Source organism: Hippopotamus amphibius, chromosome 12 (assembly GCF_030028045.1).
Source record: "Hippopotamus amphibius kiboko isolate mHipAmp2 chromosome 12, mHipAmp2.hap2, whole genome shotgun sequence".
NCBI lineage: Eukaryota > Metazoa > Chordata > Mammalia > Artiodactyla > Hippopotamidae > Hippopotamus > Hippopotamus amphibius.
Window position 1 is genome coordinate 91830570 of NC_080197.1, and position 19514 is coordinate 91850083.

A 19514-nucleotide genomic window follows, 5' to 3' on the forward strand; every position below is an offset into this window, starting at 1 on the left:
TTACCTCGTCTGGCTTTGGCCATAACTCATTGTTTCCAGGTCTTATATGGATGTTAAAGTCCTACTCCATTGTCTTAAGGCCCCTATTGTGTCAGAAACCCTGTGTCCTACCCTCTCCCAATCATTGCATGAGTCACTCTTTTTTCTTCCAATTTTCAACTAACTCTGTTTTCCTCTAGCATTTGGGAATTTTTTCCCTGCTTTATTTAATGTTCATCTATGAATAAAAAAATCTTGAAAATTTTGTTTATCTTTGAGATGCATTTATGAATAGAAGAGAATTCTTTTAGGGTTAATAGAATCTACCTTTTGACTGAACTTTAATTTGTGGTTAGTATTTATATTAGTTTTCTGTGAATGCTAAAACAAATGACCACAAATTTAGTGATTAAAACAACAGAAATTTATCTTATTATTGTACTGTTCTGTAGTTCAGAAGAATAAAATGGATTTCACTGGGCTAACGTCAAGGTACTGGAGAGGCTGTGTTCCTGTGTGTGTGTGTGTGTGTGTGTGTGTGTGTGTCTTGGGGAAGAGGGCATTATTATGCCTATCACAATGATTGCAAGCAAAAATTTTAACATTGTATAAAGGGTCTGTTTAGTATGTAAGAGAATCACAACATAAAGGGGTGAGGATAAAGGGACCAATATGGTGGTAAAGTTCCTACATTCTAATTGAAGTAACATATGGACTTTAGAGTAGATGGTGAAAAGTATGTATATTGTATTCCCTATAACAGCAGTTTAAAAAGCTACACAAAATGATATAATAATGACATATAGATAAAATGGAATGTTAAAAATATTGGCATTTAGTGGGTAAAGACCAGAGATGTTATTAGTCATCCTACAAGGCACAGGCAATCCTTAAAAAGAGCTATCCAACCTTAAAATGTCAATAGCTCTAAGGTTAAGAACCTTGCCCAAGTTGAGAACCTCTGCCCTAATACAATGATTCACTTTTACTATGTTTTTCTAAAGCTTTGCACTTTAGTTTTATGGAAACAACTCTTCTCTGTACTCATGTTTTAATAGTTTCCATAAATTTAATTGGTCACATATTTACCATGGCAGGTTCAACTGGAATAATTTTGGATACAAAATACCACTCTTCTGGGGGGAGCATAAGTGCATGTGACAAGTTTACTAACCACCAGCTTGTCATAGGTGAGAGTCAGAGGCTGGTTAGTCCCCCTGATTCTATGATTTGCTTGAGTGCAGGTAGGTTGGGAGAATTTCTACATGTAAATATGTGTATATGTATATTTACTTTTCCTCTCATTTTATCTTTCAATATTTAATATAACCTTTGTAGATACTTATTACAATTCATTATTTTGGTTGTACTGCTATAAAAAGATCTTTAATTTCCTGATGAATAATTTCCTTTGGATTAATTTAATTCCATTACATTAATTTCATTTTGTGTAGTTTTGCAAATTTACAAAGTTACATAAAGCAATACTTCCTCACATAGGAGTACTGGCATATTTCTCAAAGTTTACAAAATTACAAATACAACCAAGTGGAAAAAGTGACAAGGCGAGATCATCAAAACTTAATTTGAAAAAGCTTCCCGATTCTGACTTTTTTCCCTTAAAAATTCGAAGGACAGAGCTAAATATGTTCCCCTCATCCCATTATAGTATAATATAGTACATATTGCTCCGCTGAAGCCTCAGATTCTACCCAGTGGGTATTTTGGTAACGAGCTGTGTAGGATCCTTTTGGAGAATTCAGAATCTACTTGTTTGGGTGGAAAGTTAAGAAACTCAGTTGATCTTTGTACAGATTTAATATTTTAATCGTTTTTGAAACTTACTTTTTCAGTATGAGACTTTAACATCATTATTCAAAATTTACCTCAAAATTTCAGGACTAGATAGAGAAATATTGTATACTGTTAACCTTGAGTATACTTTTGCCTGCTGTGAATTAGATCTCAAATGACCTCACTGTTACGGTCTCAGCGCATATGGTGAGGGGTGGGTAGGAGCTGCACGAGTGTGGGCAGCGATGGGGTGGCTCTTCTCTCTTGCCCAGGCTCTATCGTCGTCTTCTGCTCATTTCTCCACCCCTTGACCCCATCGCTCATGGGTGTCGTATTCTCTCTCTCTCTCTCTCCTATCTTATCTCTTCCTTTGGGCATGGGCAGGCACGCTGACTGGGTTGCCCTTGCCTCCTGCTGTGTGCTTGTGCTGGAGAGCCAGACCCGGGTCTGGGCGCTGTGTTTGGCAGGGGGCGCGCGAGGTCCTGGCGCTGTCCAGCAGTTCCCGGCTAAGTTCTCCCCGGCGCTCTCCAGCGCCCCGCCCTGGGCAGGGAACCTCTCCCCCAGCGCTCCCAGGGCTTCCCAGGCTTGCCACCCGTCTCCGCCAGTTTTTCTGTACTTCCAGCCCCACCACGGGAGTCTCGCTTGTCTTAGAAGTCTTCCTCCGCAAACCCCCAGAGGGAGTCCCCTCTCTCGTCCCCGGGGCTGCGCGATTGCACGCGGGCTTCCCTCCTAAAGGGCGGGCGAGCGCGTCTGCGGTTGGGTGGTCCTTGCTCTCGCTCTCCGTCTTTCCAGACACGCGCCCGAAATCGAGGGGTGAGGTCAAAGACCGCCCATCAACTTAGCACCTTGAAATAAGATGTTGCGACCCCGAAGGAGGTTGGCGTTGCCGGGGTCGGTGAGGGAGGGAGGAGGAGGGCGGCGGCTGCAGCGACTCCGGGGCTCTCTAGACGGGGCTCGGGGACCGAGGAGCCCGCGCGGGAGAGGGACGCGAGGCGCGCGGCCTCGCCCTCGGGTTCCCTCCCTCCTCCTCCCCGGCCGCCCCGCCCTCCCGGAGGAGCCGTGTCTCCTCCGCGCGTCTCCCGGCGCTCTCTCCATTGTCTCTGCCTCTACAACAGGTTCGGGCGGCGGGGGAGGCGGGCGGGTGCGGGGCCGCCCCAGCCCTGGCTTTCTTGGGGCGGCCTCCCTTCTTCCGGGTGTGCGTGCCTTCGGTTGCTTTGATTCGGCTCCGGAGCTAATTCCCCAGCGGAGAAGCCTCCGGCAAGTCCGACCCCTCCCTCCGGGCCCCCTCCCAGCCCGAACCTCGCCGCCTGGGCTCTGCGTGTGGGAAGGATGTGCGCATTGGCGGGTCTAAGTTCTTCACGTGCCTGGGGGGTCCTCCCTTTTTTTGCTTAGGCAACCGAATTGTACTAATCTTGCTAATCAGTAAATCCAAGGCAGCGGCAGGAAAGACAAACGCTATTTTTCCCACTTGATTCCAAGAACCTCTTCGATTTTTATTTTTTATTTTTAAAGAGGGAGACGATGGACTGAGCAGATCCACACCATGGAGTCTCGGGTCTTACTGAGAACATTTTGTTTGCTCTTCGGTCTCGGAGCAGGTGAGTGGCCGCAGAGCTGGGGCGGGAGAAGGGATGGCCCCCGCCTCGGGGCAGCCCAGGCTACCTGGGGAGCCTCTCTTTTCCTCCACCTGAAGTAGGTCTGGAGTGGGAAGCTTGGAGTAGGGGATGGGTTTGGATTTGCATTTTTTCTGTGCTTGTCTTGGAGACCAAAGGGCGGGTCACACGCCTAGTCCAGGGTCTGAGGGCCGAGGGGAACTTTGCACCGAGAGGGGTTTAAAGTAGGTCACGGAAATGGGACTGGGTGCTCCGCTATTTAAAGCTTGGTTGCTGATCTCAGGTAAGGCTCTCGGCAGCGGAGGGAGTCGCCTCTCGTCGTCAGTTTCCGATATTGTCTCTCAGACGCGGTTCTTTGCTGCCCTGGAGGAAGAGGCTTGTATTTTGATGGAGCTTTTTCTTTCTTTCCTCCTCCCTCCCCCACACCCACCAGTTTGGGGGCTTGGTGTGGACCCCTCCCTACAGATTGACGTCTTAACGGAGTTAGAACTTGGGGAGTCCACGACCGGAGTGCGCCAGGTGCCCGGGCTGCATAATGGGACGAAAGCCTTTCTCTTCCAAGGTATGAGGAGCGTGCTCAGTTCCCAGTGTGGTTTCAGTTCGGATTACCCCCGGCAGGAGCTGGCCTGAGCGCTCCTCCTAACTTCTGTTTTGCCTCATGGATGACAGTATCTGAGCTGAGATGTGGAGGGGTCAGTGTGAAATACACACACCTTTCATCTCTTTTTAAGTGACTTGGTTTCTCTCTTCTCCCGCCCCCTCCTCTTTCTTACTTTGTACTCTTGCCAGTTCTAATGGATAGTCCCTTAATTACTGTGGGGAAACTCCGATGGCAGATGGTTGATTTTGGAGCCTGGGAAACAATGAATTGTAACACAGACGCCTCATTTGGGTGAAATTGATTTAGGTAGGAGATAAGGTAGCTTAATCCTAGTTAAGACACTACTCTCTGAAAGTTTCAGGTACAAGGGTGCCCAGTGGGGAGGAATATCTTTCTTTATGTGGGTAGCTTTGTGGAAAATTAATGTCTTTCAGTAGTTTTAACACACTATATCACAAACACACTATATTTGAGACAAGATTCCTTATTGAAAGATAGATTCGTCTCCATCAGTGACAAGAGAAAGGAAATAGGTCTCTTAAAAATTATTTTGAAACTATTTCAAATAAATGTTGATTCAGAAGTATACTTTGTCTCACCATTAATCGTGTACTTAGGATTTTAAAACTTTTTTTTTTTTTGAAGTCACTGGACTTTGGCTATGCACAAGTGTCGACATTTAAATTTTTATTTAGATGTGTTATGTAGTCAGAAGCAAATTCCGGTGCATCAAGCCTTCAGTTTTGATTTACCAACGCTTTTGAAGATTGCTTCGTTGTGGGAAGATGCTGTAACATGAGCTTCTAAAAGGTAGCTAAACACATACAGGAAGACTAGTTTCACATATGGTGAAGTACAGATGAAGGCAAAAGAGCAATGGAATTTGGTTTGATATATCTGATGGACTGACTAAAGCATCTTCTCCCCACCCCACCCAGATTTTTCTTCTGTGATTTTGGTGCTGTGGCTTCAAAAAAAGTGCAACTCGTAATTACTAAAGAGTTGGATATGCAAAATGAAACCAGTTCAGCAAATTTGCCACCAAGAAATAGGCATAAAATAAAACGTGAGTGTTTCTGTGGTGGTGTTGTTGCCTTATGTAGCCAGTATGTGTCACCATGGACAGTAACACCAAAGCTTACAGTTGGAAAAGGAAGAAATTGACGTGTTGCATTTATTTAAAGCAAGTTTATGCTTACAATAAGTTAAATGCAATTTTCTGTTTTAATTATGGTGAGCCTACTAAATGCTTTTATTGTGATGGATATTCATGATAATATTTTACTTAAAAGTCTTTTTTTTTTTTTTTTTTTTGGTGGGGAGTGGGGGTGTGATTTGAATACTGAATCCTTAAAACCAATGACTAAATTTAATAAAGGAAATAAGACTAGACTGTCAGCAAAATTCACAGAGTGGGATAAAAGTGTCATTAGAGTTAAGGTTCTGTTTTTTTCTTTTTCTTCTTTTTTTTCAGTCTCTGATTTTTTAATCCCTGTGAGCTAGAAACAAAATTATTTCAGGATTGCCAATTTGATTAACTGGAAAGCTTTACAGAAGCTAAAGCTCCTGATAAACAAATGGCATTAAAGTGCCCTTAAAATTTCCAAAGTTCCTTTAAATTATATTGGTGTTCTTCTTGGCTTTCTCAGCAGAGTGTCTGAGCTGTCACAAATAGAAACCTTCAGAACTGTGCATTTTATGTTCTGATGCTAGCCAGTTTCTAGGAAGTAGTCTCAAGGCACCAATATCTTTTCCTGGTTAAGTTTTTAAAAGAGATGTTTAGTCTTCATTTTTATGTAAATTGTCAGTTCTTCAAGGTAGGCATTGTGTTGTGAATGAATTGTCCATACTTACTACATATCAGTGCATACTGATGAATTGTTTTTGTTTCCTTGTTGATACCAAGCCCAATATTTAGACAGAGTAAATGCCTAACAAATATAGTTTACAAGATTTGGAGATGTAAAGTTTTATTTCTTGCCAAATTATGGACCTTATTTCATATAGCCAATCAATCAGCAAGTATTTGCTACCTGCTGTTTTCTCAGTAGGCATGTATCACTGATGTGTTTATTATGCTCTAATGACTTCTCTTATTCTCAGATTTAGATTATAAAATTGACAACAGGTGGACCTCAGGCCCTGCTTGACAGTTCTACATTACCTTGGAGAGGTCTTTTCTCTGCTATTAGGTTGTGGAAACTGTTTTCAAGAAGTCAGTTCTGAGTCCCGTTGCTTCACTGGGGTTCCATGGGTTTTAGAGAGACAAAAGCTTTCAGCATCTAAAGATCTTATGGAATCGATTTATAGTGAATTGAGGGTGCTGCAGATATTTTTGTATGGTCTGTAAAATGTCAGCGCAGGAATAGTAACACATCACAAAACCTGTGAAATGCTCTCAGATTTCACATAAACCTATCAGATAAGTTACTTTGTGCTATCAGATGTGTTCCAAATAGATGGAAGAGATTTTTGAACCATCAAATCTCTTGTGCAGTAATGTAACTGTCTTCTTTTGTCTCTTATCTTTAAATTAATCTCAACATATAATTTCCCAGTGATTTTTGCTCACTTAATATTGCTTTTCCGTTTGGTTATTTCATTCTTCTCTTTATTGTTTTTTTAATATGCTTATAATTCATTACTTTTCATAACTAGTCTCTGTAAATTATTGTACAATATGAATCTGCTATTACTTAGTAACTATTATATTTATTATATATATAATAAAAGCAAGTAGAAATATATTTCAAAGTCATATCTGATTTTTATCATATATAGCATCACTAAAGTCTTTTTGTTGTTGTTGAAATTTGGTTTATTTGGAAATTGATGTAATAAGATGCTAAATTAGATCATCTGCTGATACATGTGGCTTTTGATCTGTGCCAATTATAATAATTTTTAGAAGAAAAAACTGACCAGGCGACAGCTTAGAATCTTGATTATCAAGATCTTCCATGTATTTCTAGCTGCAGTCTGACTAGCCACAAAAATACACATTTTTAAAAAATATAGGACCAGTTGCTGACAATTAAAAGACCTATTAAAGATTGTAAAGAATTCTGAAATGTTAACGGCTAGTGCAATTATAAATAGAATTTTACGAACCTTGTTTAAAGTGTGGGGAGTATTCTTCAAGATAATGATTATAATAATGTTCTTTCCTCTTTGCACATGAGAGACCAAGATTGCGAGTATACAGAAGTATAGTTCTAGGACTTTCTAGCATGATTTTTAGATCTTTGGTTTTAACATTTTGTCTGGCCAGGTTCCCAAACTAGATAGTTTCCTCTGTTAATTTAATAAACTTTCTTCTAAGGTGTTCACAGATTTTATAATGTCATTAATCCCCAGAAGAGAAGTAGATAAAATCAAAGCATTTTTTCCCCCAGAGTTGGTCATTGGAAAATAAATTTTTTAGTAATTATTTTTAAAGAACTTTAAGATTTTAAAGGAAAAAAAATGTTCACAAGTCTACTCTTATGCCAGTATTTGAAAACAGGAATGAAATTGGGCGTTTGTTGTGGGTCATTGGCTTGACTAGGCAAAGATGACTGCAGTAAGGAAAGTGAGGTGGCAGTGAGTATTTGTGTTCAGTATGAAGGTCAGAGAGTATCTGTGGACTTAAGAGACAATGGTCACTGATGCCCCATTAAAACAGAATAACACAGTGACTAAGAGATGGGCTTAGAAACCAGTTAGACCCAAGTGGAATTTCATTAGTTTTGTTTCTGTGGCGAAGTTACTTAATTTCTATGAGCTTCAGTACCCTTAATTATAAATGTTATGAAAAATTCTTTTGTGCAATTACTATTCTGCTAGGTGTTAAGCATTTAACAAATGAAGTTAGAACTTTACTTTCATAGTATCTTAAAAATAGTCATTAAACAAACAATTACACAGGTAATAATTTAATCACTATTAGGATAAATGATATGGAAAAAAACTAAGGATGGAATGGGAATCTACATTCTTGTTTAGGGAGTCATAGGATCAAGGAAACTGTCTTTGAAGGAGAGTCATTTAAGCTGAGCTGATAGCTGAAGGATAAATAAGGGTAGTCTGGGGAAGAGGCGCTTTGGGGATTTAGAAAGGAAGTGTAACACAGGCAAAGGAAGTAGCATGAGCAAAGATCCTGGCCTGAAATGAGCGTGGTGCTTTTGAGAAAATGGAAGAAATCCAGAGTAGTGGAAATGTAAGTGTTATGAGATGAAGCAAATGAAGAAAGCATGGTAGATCATATTTATACAGAAGAAATGAAATCTGTCATTATACAAGATATATTGTGGTGGGCAGAATAATAGTCCCTCAAAGATGTTCACATCCTAAGCCTATGAACAGATTGTATGTTGTTACATGTCAGGGAGGAATTAAGGTTGCAAATCATCTGCCCTTCAAATAAGGAGACTATCTTGGATGATCTGGGTAAGTCTCATGTAATCACAAAGGTCTTTTGAATCTAGAAGACAGAGATAGAAGAGTCAGTGTCAGAGTGGTGCAAAGAAGAATGACTAGACCTGCCACTGCTGGCTATGAAGTTAAAAGTGGGCCATGACCGAAGAATGCGGACAGAATTTCGAAAGTAAGAAAACAGATTTTCATTTAGTGTGTCCAGTACGAAGACAGCATAGCTGACACCTTGATTTTAGCCCAGTGAGATTCAGTTTGAACTTCTGACCTCCAGATATGTGAAATAATAAATATGTGTTGATTTAAGCCACTAAGTGTGTGGTGATTTGCTTTAGCAGCAGTAGGAAACTAATACAGATTTTGATACATGGAAATGGGGGATGCTGTAAGAAATACCTAAAACTGTGGAAGTGGCTTTGAAATTGGGCAATACGCATAAGCTGGAAGAGTTTTGAGGAACATGATAGAAAAAGGCTAGATTACACTGAATAGACTGTTAGTAGGAATATGGACGTTGGTGATCCTACTAGTGAGGACTCAGAAGAAGATGGGAGAACATGGTAAAGAAAACTCAAATCACCTTAGAGAATACCTAAACTGTCATGATCAGACTGTTTGCAGAGATATGGACATTAAATGCAATACTAGTGAGGTCTCAGATAGAAATCAGGAACGTGTTATTAGAAACTAGAGGAAAGGATATCTTTGTTAAATAGTGGCAGAAAGCTTAGTTGAATTCTGCCCTGCTGTTATGTAGAAAGCAAAACTTGTAAACATGATATTTAGCTGGCTGGCTTATTCTTGCTGTTTGTAATAAAATGTGAAAGGAGAGAGATTGAGAGAAGAACTGTTAAGCAAAAAGGAACCAGAACATGATGCCCGAGAAATTCTTAGCATATCCAGATTGCAAAATATGCTAAAATTAGAAGATTCACTGGCAGGAAAGCCTACTCTGGAGAGAAAGCCAATAGTGTGGCCTAAAAGTCTTTTGCTCATGCCTCAGAAGTAACGTCAAAGTATTCAGTCACACAGAGGGTGCTTTGAAGAAATTGAACATGTGACTCATGGATTCCCTCAGACGTCTCAGCAGAAGCCTGTAAATAGAGATGGATTTATCCAAGAAATGTTTGTGGAGGGACCTGCTGTTCAATGGAGTAAATCTCCATGACACATGTGGGAGACCCACAAGGTTCTTGAGAAAATCATACCAGCAATAACACTCCTGGCTTAACCGGAAAAGGGAAGTGAGAGGATGTAATGAAAAAATGTTGTTGGGTCCTCAAAATTCTACAAGCGAGAAACAGGCTGAGTAGATCACTCAGCTGCAAATATGCGCCACCTTTCAAAGGCAGAACTGAAAGCCCAAAAGACAGGACTTAGAGCCCAGAGTGTGGAGCTGAGAATCATACAGGATCATTTCCAGACCTTGAAACCAAATGCAGTTTGCCCGGCTGGATTTCAAAATTGCATGGATCTGGTGTCTAATTTTTTTTAACTTGCATTTTCTCCCTTTTTGAATGTGGATGTCTATAACTGTTATCCTATTTCTAGCCCACTACTGTATTTTGGGAACAGATAACTTGTTTCTTGAGTTTCACAGGTTCACAAATGAGAGAAATGATGTCTCAGGATGGATAATACCCAAAGTCTCATTTATATCTGATTTAGATGATGAGATTTAGGGCTTTTCAAATTGATAAGATTTAGACCATATTTTAAACTTTGGGTTGATATTCTAATAGGCTGAGACTTTTGGGAACTTTGGGATAGAGTAAATGTGTTTTGTCTGTGGGATGGTTATAAATCTTGCTGAAAGACAGATTATGGTAGGCTGAATAATGGTCTTCCAACTGTCCACATACTAAATCTTAAAAGAACCTGTAAATATGTTATGTTACATGGTAAGGGGGGATTAAAGTTGCTGAAGAAATTAAGATTGCTAATCAATGGACTTTAAATCTAGAGATTATTTTGGATTATTTGGGTGGACTTCATGGAATCAGAGGGGTGCCCACAGGGCCGTGTACCGTGGGCCATGGCCATGGCACTCCTTTAAATATGTAGGAGGGAGGTAGAGGCGTCAGTGTCAGTGTAATGTAGCATGAGAAAGATTTGATTGGTCATTGATGACTTTGAAGTTGGAAGGTGGTCATGAGCCAAGGAATGTGGGCAGCTTCTAGAAGCTATAAAAAGCAAGGAGGACCACAGCCTCCCACACACCTTGATTTTAGTCCAGTGAGATTCATTTTGGACTTCTGAACTTCTAGAACTGCGTGATAATAAATTTGCATTGATTTAGCCATGAAAAGTTTATGTTGATTTGCTACAGCAGCAATAGGAAACTGATGTATATGTTAAACATTAATGCTCATTTATTTTCTAACTGAATTAAACTTTCTTCAACTATGCATGAAAATAAATTTGTGCAGTGGTTGGAAACTTGAACTAGCCAGTTAAAGTTATCTTAGTCATTTGGGACTTAAAAGTTTCTTAAGTGTAAGTCAGAGTCTTCATAGTAAATGATAAGTCTTGAAGAGATTCTGTCATTCTGAGAACATTCTGAGAACAGAGTAAAACGAAGCTGTGGCTTTTTAAATTGTGTTTCTTCTTAAAAAATGCACCTCTTCTTCCCCCCAAATGTTCATCCAGAGGTTGAGGGGGGAAATTAGAAAGCATACATATTTTGGAAGTAGAATGGATAGCATTTAGCGTGGTGTTTGGCACCCAGTCAGTGAGGTACTCAGAACTTTTGACAGGGGCAAGCATAACTAGAGTTCTCCTATCAGAAGTGCCTGGGATCTCTGTAGGATGCCAACTAGGTTTGTTTCAGGAGGAGCTGAGACAATCTTGACAGGCTCCAACGGGCGAGTGGTCTTGAATGTCATGGCTGAAGTGCAACCTGGATGATAACTACAAAGTGAAAGGCCTTTCTGTGGTTTTATTCCATCTCCCAGTGGCTCATTCACCTCATCCTGGTCCCAGTCCCCATTCTTGCAGACACCTATCTTTTTTTGAGTTCTTGTTATTATCTGCCCATAAGTCAGATAATTATCTGTCCATATGTTAACTAATAACTTTGGTATTAGATATTAAGGCCTTATAGTGTGATGTTTCCTGTGGATTTTACTTTAATTCAATTTAACAAATATGTATTGCACTGCTACCATGTATGAGGATGGAACATACAGTATAATAGAGGAAAGAAGATGTTTACATAAATTATTACAGGAGGTAAAGCAGGAACCAAAATTTAATTGTAAATAGTGGAAAAGAAAATTTGGGACTTTATCTTAAGGAAGCTAGAAACTATGAAAATTATTTGCTCTAGTCTATATTTGACAAAATGAGAGATTAGTCATTTAACTATTAGCCAATTATAGGAACAAATAAAGTCAAGTGTTGAGTTTTTTGTTTGGTTTGTTAGTTTGCTTATTTTTGGAAAAATATCTGAGGACCGTCTCTTAACCTTTTAATAAGAAATGATTCATTTCACGGTGTTCATCATTCTGGTCAAATTTTTATTTTTCATGTTAAAAATTTATCTGCTTGTGTTAGATCATCATAAGTTAGTGCCTTTGTGTGTCATTTGAGCATTTCTCTTACATTGTTTTTACTGACTTTATGAAACTTTTCATCTTTTGCTAGTAAAATTGACATTGAAGAGATAGATGCCAGTCACATGTGGAAACTCATTTTATAAGCAAACAGTTTATTAGGGGATATTTTTGTTATGGTAAATTTTGCTTCACATTTGTTGAAACATATAATTAAAGAGAATTGGGGAGAGAATAGATGGGAAAAAAACTGGAGCATAGCTCTTCTTCCCATTAGGGCTGCTGCCGGGAACTGGACGTGGGCCCTTGGACAAGGATTTGCTGAGTTGTTCTTGATGGCAACCCTCCTGACAGTCTTCATTCTGGTGAAGGGATGGGGAACCCAGACAACCACATGTCTGGCCCTTCAAAGAGAAGATTTAGAATGAGGACAACAAACCAGTGTTCAGAAGGTCACAGTCTGCTTGTCTAGACAGAGGGAAGAAATGATGGAGGCAATGCCAAGTTCACATTGATGTGCAGTAGTAATTAGGAACATGGACTCCAGAGCTAAATATCTTGGGTTCAGATCTTGGTTCCTTTGTTCACTAGTGCAAACTTGAACTTGTCATTTAACTTATCTCGGCTTCAGTGGAGGTAATGACAGTACTATTTCTTTGAGTTGATGTGAAAATTATATGAATAAAGCTGTATATGGCATTTACTAAACGTTCAATACACGTTAAATATTGTTTTCATTTGGAATTAGCTTAGCAGCAGCTCAAGCTCCCTTGGATTGTTTGGGGGCTCCCTGGTAGAAATGCTGGATTTTGTGGAGGAGCTAATGCAAGGTGACTTTCATGTGATGCAGGGATGAAGGCGAAGGTAAACTGGAGTGGGTGAGACACTGGCCCTGAAGCATCCCCTATTCTGTTTTTGCTGTTTGAGCTTTACCGGGGAGAAGAGGACATGCAGATCTGGGTAGAGAGAAATGAGAACAATGGTCAGTTTGGAGAGGAAGGGGTAAAATCTGCCCTGTTGTACCAATGTTCGGGGGGTGCGGAGGGAGTGGTGGAAAACCAGCAAAAGAAGATTCAGAATATAGTTCCTCTACAGTCACCCTAATACAGATGACTTTTTAAGTATATTAAAAGTTTATCTTAGATTTTGAGTCATATATTGTGGGGAGAAGTGTTAGAAGTTCTGAAAAACAACGCAATTGTTTTACCTGGCTCTGTCTGGGTAACCTTGGCATTCTTTGGCAAGGTACCAGTTTGGTCTGTTGGTGGGAGCTGGTGGTAGAGGATAAGATTTCAGGGAACCTTGAATGGTGGTTTAGGGGCCAGTGTAATGTTGACAGAACCGTCGGGATGGCCCTGTGGGTCGTTTATGAATTAGAGTCACTTTCCCTACATTTCCTGCTACATCTTTGGCTTTTCTTGAATATCTTGCTGGCATGATTATTTCTCTCTATAGTCGCTCTGCCAGTTTTCATTCCAGCGGCACCTGGGACTCTGGTCTTAAGTGATTTACTGTCTTGTCTCCTATTGAGACTATAAGTTCCCCAGGGAAAGGATCATGCCCTATATTTCTCCTGGCCACTAACAACTCTGTGCCAGTTCCTTTCTCTGGATTGTTCTTTTCCTGGTGAACTTTTACATATTATTCAGGACTCACCTAAGCTACTAATCTTTCCTTAGTGGGATTGTTGTTTCTTCTTCTGTGCTCTCTTAGCTTTCTCTACTATAACAACCACCTCACTGTACTGTAGCCAGGATTTTTTTTAATATAAAAACTCTGACCGCTTTTATTTTCCTCGCGGCTACTTCCCTGATCCACACCAGTGCCATCTTTCACCTGGATTATTGCAGTAGCCTCCTAAGCAGTCTTCCTGTTTACACTCTTGCTCCCCTGCAGTCTGTTCTCAAGATAGTTGCCAGAGTGATCTTTTCAAAGCATCATTCACATCATGTCACTGCTTTACCGCAAACATTCAGTGGTTCCCCATTTCGCTCCAAGTCAAAGATAAAGTTCTTATCAGGCCCTACAGAGACTGACAGGAACACTCCCAGCCCATCCCATTACTTCCTGGCCTAACTTGCTGCTCTCTCCCTTGCTCTTGACTTTAACTCTGCTGGCCTCCTTGCTGTTCCTTAAATGGGCCTGGCACTCTTCTGACTCAGGGCCTTTGCACCGGCTCTTTGTTCTGCCTGAAATCGTACCTTCTCAGATATCTACATGTTTTCCCCCTTACTTTCTCAAATATCAATTTGTTAATGAGGCCTACCCTGAACACTGAGTAAAATTTCAACTTGTCTTCCACCCCACGAGTATTCTTGGTACCCTTTATTCTGATCTGTTAATTTCCATAATGTGTATCATCTAACATGCTATGTAATTTACTTATATGTCATTTGAATTGTTTATTCTCTGTCTTCCCTCTGGAGAGTAAGCTCCATAAGAGCAGGGCTTTTTGAATGTTTTATTCACTGATATATCACCCAAGTGCCTAGCATATGGTAAGAACTCCATAAATATTTGTCACGTGAATCTACTTGTCTTGCTGACTAGGTTGCAATCTCCTTGAGGCTTGGGACTCTGCCCTCTTCCTCCTTGTGGCCTCCTAGCCTCTTGTGGTGGCACACATAATATGCTCGGTAAACCCTCAGTAAGTGAATATTTGTAGCACTGAATTGAGTCCATTTAGTCATGAGAAATCGGATTTTTTTTTGGGTGACATTATTATGTTTTATGTTTATGTAGCTTTAAAGAAGGCTGAAGAGCTCTTCTACTAAATCAAAACACCTACTTTCTTCTCCAGTCATAAGAAAAGGTAAGAGGGTTGAGAGGCATTGAGAAAGGGTAGTTCTGCTTAACTTAGTCTCTGAATTGCTCTGAGAGGGCTCTTCTCTTTCCCAATGTGGAGTGTGCCACAGAGAAAACAACAGCGTGGTGAAGAACCTGAATATCCTGAGTACTTCTTGACAATGAGAATTTAAAATTTTAGTTTCAAGTGTTGTGAATTCACCATTTAGCAAAGATACTCATATTCACATGAACGTACTAAGAAAGATTTCCAAGGCAGATGGGATTGATTTGGACTATCTATGCTGTGGTACTTCTCTGCTATTGCAAATCAACCAAACTAACTGGAGTGTATCCAGAGGACAGCAATTGGAGAATTGATAGGTTTGAAACTATGTCAGATGAGGAACAGTAGAAAGAACTTGGAATTTTTAGCCTGGAGAATAAAAGACAGTGGAGATATGACCCTATATTTTAGATATTTGAATGACAGTCATGTATGGGAGGATTTAGATTTATTTTGTGTTCTAGAGCAGTGATTCCCAAATGTCAGCCTGATGATCAGTGGTTAATTGACTGCCTTGTTAAAAATACTCTATGACCTTCCTAAACTAAGTTCGTATCTCTGGGGGTGAATCTTAGGAATCTAGATTTTGAAGACGTTTCCTGTCATTCTGATATTCAGCCAAATTTGCAAACCATTGTCTAGAACTAAGCTGTCCAGTATAGCAGCCACTGGCCACATGTGGCTCTTCAGTACTTGAAATGTGCCTGGTACAGACTGAGATGTAGTGTAAGTGTCAAAATATACATGGAGTTCCAAAGGCAGTCTAAAAAAAGAATGTAAAATCTCAATATGTTAATGTGGATTGTGTGTTGTAATAATATTTTGGATATCTTTGGTCAAATAGATATATTATTAAAATTGAAATCACTTGTTTCTTGTTATATGACTCACATTTGCGGCTCTCACACTTCTACTGGGCAGAACTGTTACAGTGGATGAAATCGGGATCTGCAAAGAAAGTTAGGAAGAGGCAAATTTTTTTATTTTAAAGCTCTTTATTGGAATATAATTGCTTTACACTGTTGTGCCAGTTTTTGCTGTACAGCAAAGTGAATCAGCTGTATTTATACATACATCCCTATATCCCCTCCCTCCTGCGACTCCCTCCCACACTCCCTATCCCACCCCTCTAAGTTATCACCCATCATCAAGTTGATCTCTCTGTCTTATGCAGCAGCTTCCTACTAGGTATCTGTTTTACATTTGGTAGTGTGTAAATGTCAGTGCTACTCTCTAGCTTTGTCCCAGCTTGCCCTTCGCCCCCTATCCCATGTCCTCAAGTCTGTTCTCTACAACTGCATCTTTATTCTTGCCCTGTAACTGGGTTCATCTGTACCATTTTTTTAGATTCCATATATATACATTAGCATACGGTATTTGTTTTTCTCTTTCTGGCTTACTTCACTCTGTATGACAGACTCTAGGTCCATCCACCTCACTACAAATAACTCAATTTCATTCCTTTTTTATGGATGAGTAATATTCCATTGTGTGTGTGTGTGTGTGTGTGTGTGTGTATGCCACATCTTCTTTATCATCTGTTGATGGGCATTTAGGTTGTATCCATGTCCTGGCTATTGTAAATAGTGCTGCAGTGAACATTGTGGTACATGTTTCTTTTTGGATTATGGTTTTCTCAGGGTATATGCCCAGGAGTGGGATTGCTGGGTCATATGCTAGTTCTATTTTTAGTTGTTGCTTTTTTTTTTTTAAAGCTCCTTATTGGAATATAATTGCTTTACACTGTTGTGCCAATTTTTGAGGTACACCAAAGTGAATCATACATCCCCATATCCCCACCCTCCCGTGACTGCCTCTCACCCTCCCTATCCTGGCCTTCTAAGGCATCACCCATTATTGAGTTTATCTCCTTATGTTATGCAGGAACTTCCCACAAGCTATCTATATATCTATTTTAGATTTGAGAGTGTATATATGTCAACGCTACTCTCTCACTTCGTCCCAGCTTCCCCTTTGCCCCTGCTCCCACCCTGTGTCCTCAAGTCTGTTCTCTGTATCTGCATCTTTATTCTTGCCCTGTCACTGGATTCATTGATACCATTTTTTTTTTTTAGATTCCGTATATATGAGTTAGCATACAGTATTTGTTTTTCTCTTTCTGGCTTACTTCACTCTGTATGACAGACTAGGTCTATCCACCTCACTACAAATAACTCAATTTCATTCCTTTTTTATGGATGAGTAATATTCCATTGTATATATGTGCCACATCTTCTTTATCCATTCATCTGTTGATGGGCATTTAGGTTGCTTCCATGTCCTGGCTATTGTAAATAGTGCTGCAGTGAACATTGTGGTACATGTTTCTTTTTGGATTATGGTTTTCTCAGGGTATATGCCCAGGAGTGGGATTGCTGGGTCATACGGTAGTTCTATTTTTAGTTTTTTAAGGAACCTCCAAACTGTTTTCCATAGTGGCTGTACCAGCTTACATTGCCACCAGCAGCGCAGGAGGGTTCCCTTTTCTCCACACCCTCTCCAGCATTTATTGTTTCTAAATTTTTGGATGATAGCCATTCTGACCGGTGTGAGGTGATACCTCATTGTGGCTTTGACTTGCATTTCTCTAATGATTAGTGATGTTGAGCATCTTTTCATGTGTTTGTTGGCCATCTGCATGTCTTCTTTGGAGAAGTGTCTATTTAGGTCGTCTGCCGATGTTTTGATGGGGTTATTTGCGTTTTTTGGTATTAAGCTGCATGAGCTGCATGTATATTTTGGAGATTAATCCTTTGTCTGTTGCTTCATTGGCAAATGTTTTCTCCCATTCTGAGGGTTGTCTTCTTGTCTTGTTTATGGTTTCTTTTGCTGTGCAAAAGCTTTTAAGTTTCATTAAATCCTATTTGTTTATTTTTGTGTTAATTTCCATTATTCTAGGAAGTGGGTCAAAAAGGATCTTGCTTTGATGTATGTCATAGAGTGTTCTGCCTGTGTTTTCCTTTAGGAGTTCTATAGTGTCTGGCCTTACATTTAGGACTTTAATCCAATTTGAGTTTATTTTTGTGTATGGTGTTAGGAAGTGTTCTAATTTCATTTCTTTACATGTAGCTGTCCAATTTTTCCAACAGCACTTATTGAAGAGGCTGTCTTTTTTCCATTGTATATTCTTGCCTCCTTTGTCAAAGATAAGGTGCCCATATGTACGTGGGTTTCTCTCTGGGCTCTCTATTCTGTTCCGTTGATCTATATTTCTGTTTTTGTGCCAGTATGGCATTGTCTTGATCACTGTAGCCATGTATAGTTTGAAGTCAGAGAGCCTGATTCCACCAGCTCTGTCTTTCCTTCTTAGGATTGCTTTGGTTATTTGAGGTCTTTTGCGTTTCCACACAAATCATAAAATTTCTTGTTCTAGATCTGTGAAAAATGCCGTTGTGATTTGATAGAGATTGCGTTTAATCTGTAAATTGCTTTGGGTAGTGTAGTCATTTTCACAATGTTGATTCTGTCAATCCAAGAACATGGTATATCCCTCCATCTGTTTGTATTGTCTTTGATTTCTTTTATCAGTGTCTTATAGTTTTCTGCATACAGGTCTTTTGCCTCCTTAGGCAGATTTATTCCTAAGTATTTTATTTTTTTTGTTGCAATGGTAAATGGGATTGTTTCCTTAATTTCTCTTTCTCATCTTTTGTTGTTAGGAATAGGAATGCAAGAGATTTCTGTGCATTAATTTTGTATCCTGCTACTTTACTAAATTCATCAATTAGTGCTAGCAGTTTTCTGGTAGCATCTTTAGGGTTTTCTATGTATAATATCATGTCATCTGCAAACAGTGACAGTTTTAGGGCTTCCCTGGTGGCTCAGTGGTTAAGAATCTGCCTGCCAATGCAGGGGACACGGGTTCGACCCCTGGCCGGGGAAGATTCCACATGCCACGGAGCAACTAAGCCCATGTGCCACAACTACTGAGCCTGTGTTCTAGAGCCCATGAGCCACAACTACTGAGCCCACATGCCATAGCTACTGCAGCCTGCATGCCTAGAGCCAGTGCTCTGCAACAAGAGAAGCCACTGCAATGAGAAGCCCACTCACTGCAAGGAAGAATAGTCCCTGCTTGCCACAACTAGAGAAAGCCTATGTGCAGCAACAAAGACCCAACCCAGGCAAAATTAAATAAATAATAAATAAAAAATAAAATAAATCCTTAAAAAAAAAAACAGTGACAGTTTTACTACTTGTTTTCCAATTTGGATTCCTTTTATTTGTTTTTCTTCTCTGATTGCTGTGGCTAACACTTCTAAAACTATGTTGAATAATAGTGGTGAGAGTGCACACCCTTGTCTTGTTCCTGTCCTTAGAGGGAGCGCTTTCAGTTTTTCACCATTTAGAATGCTGTTGGCTGTTGGATTTTCATATATGGCTTTTATTATTTTGAGGTAACTTCCTTCTATGCCCACTTTCTGGAGAGCTTTTATCATAAATGGATGTTGAATTTTGTCAAAAGCTTTTTCTGCATCTATTGAGATGATCATGTGGTTTTTATCCTTCAATTTGTTAATATGATATATCACATTGATTGATTTGCGTATATTGAAGAATCCTTGCATTCCAGGGATAAACCCCACTTGATCATGGTGTATGATGTTTTTAATGTGCTGTTGGATTCTGTTTGCTAGTATTTTGTTGAGGATTTTTGAATGTATATTCATCAGTGATATGGCCTGTAATGTTCTTTTTTTGTTACATCT

At 39.9% G+C, this 19514-nt stretch overlaps 1 protein-coding gene across 1 annotated transcript in view; it reads left to right on the forward strand.

Annotated features, from left to right (window-relative positions):
- Nucleotides 1-2867: 2867 nt before the first annotated feature.
- The window catches only part of NELL2 (neural EGFL like 2), a 334778-nt gene continuing 318131 nt past the window's right edge, over nt 2868-19514 (forward strand). The window contains exons 1-2 of the mRNA XM_057701965.1: nt 2868-3371; nt 3820-3948. Of these exons, the coding sequence (XP_057557948.1) occupies nt 3317-3371; nt 3820-3948 (184 nt within the window). The 5' untranslated portion in view covers nt 2868-3316. The remainder of the gene's footprint in view (nt 3372-3819; nt 3949-19514) is intronic.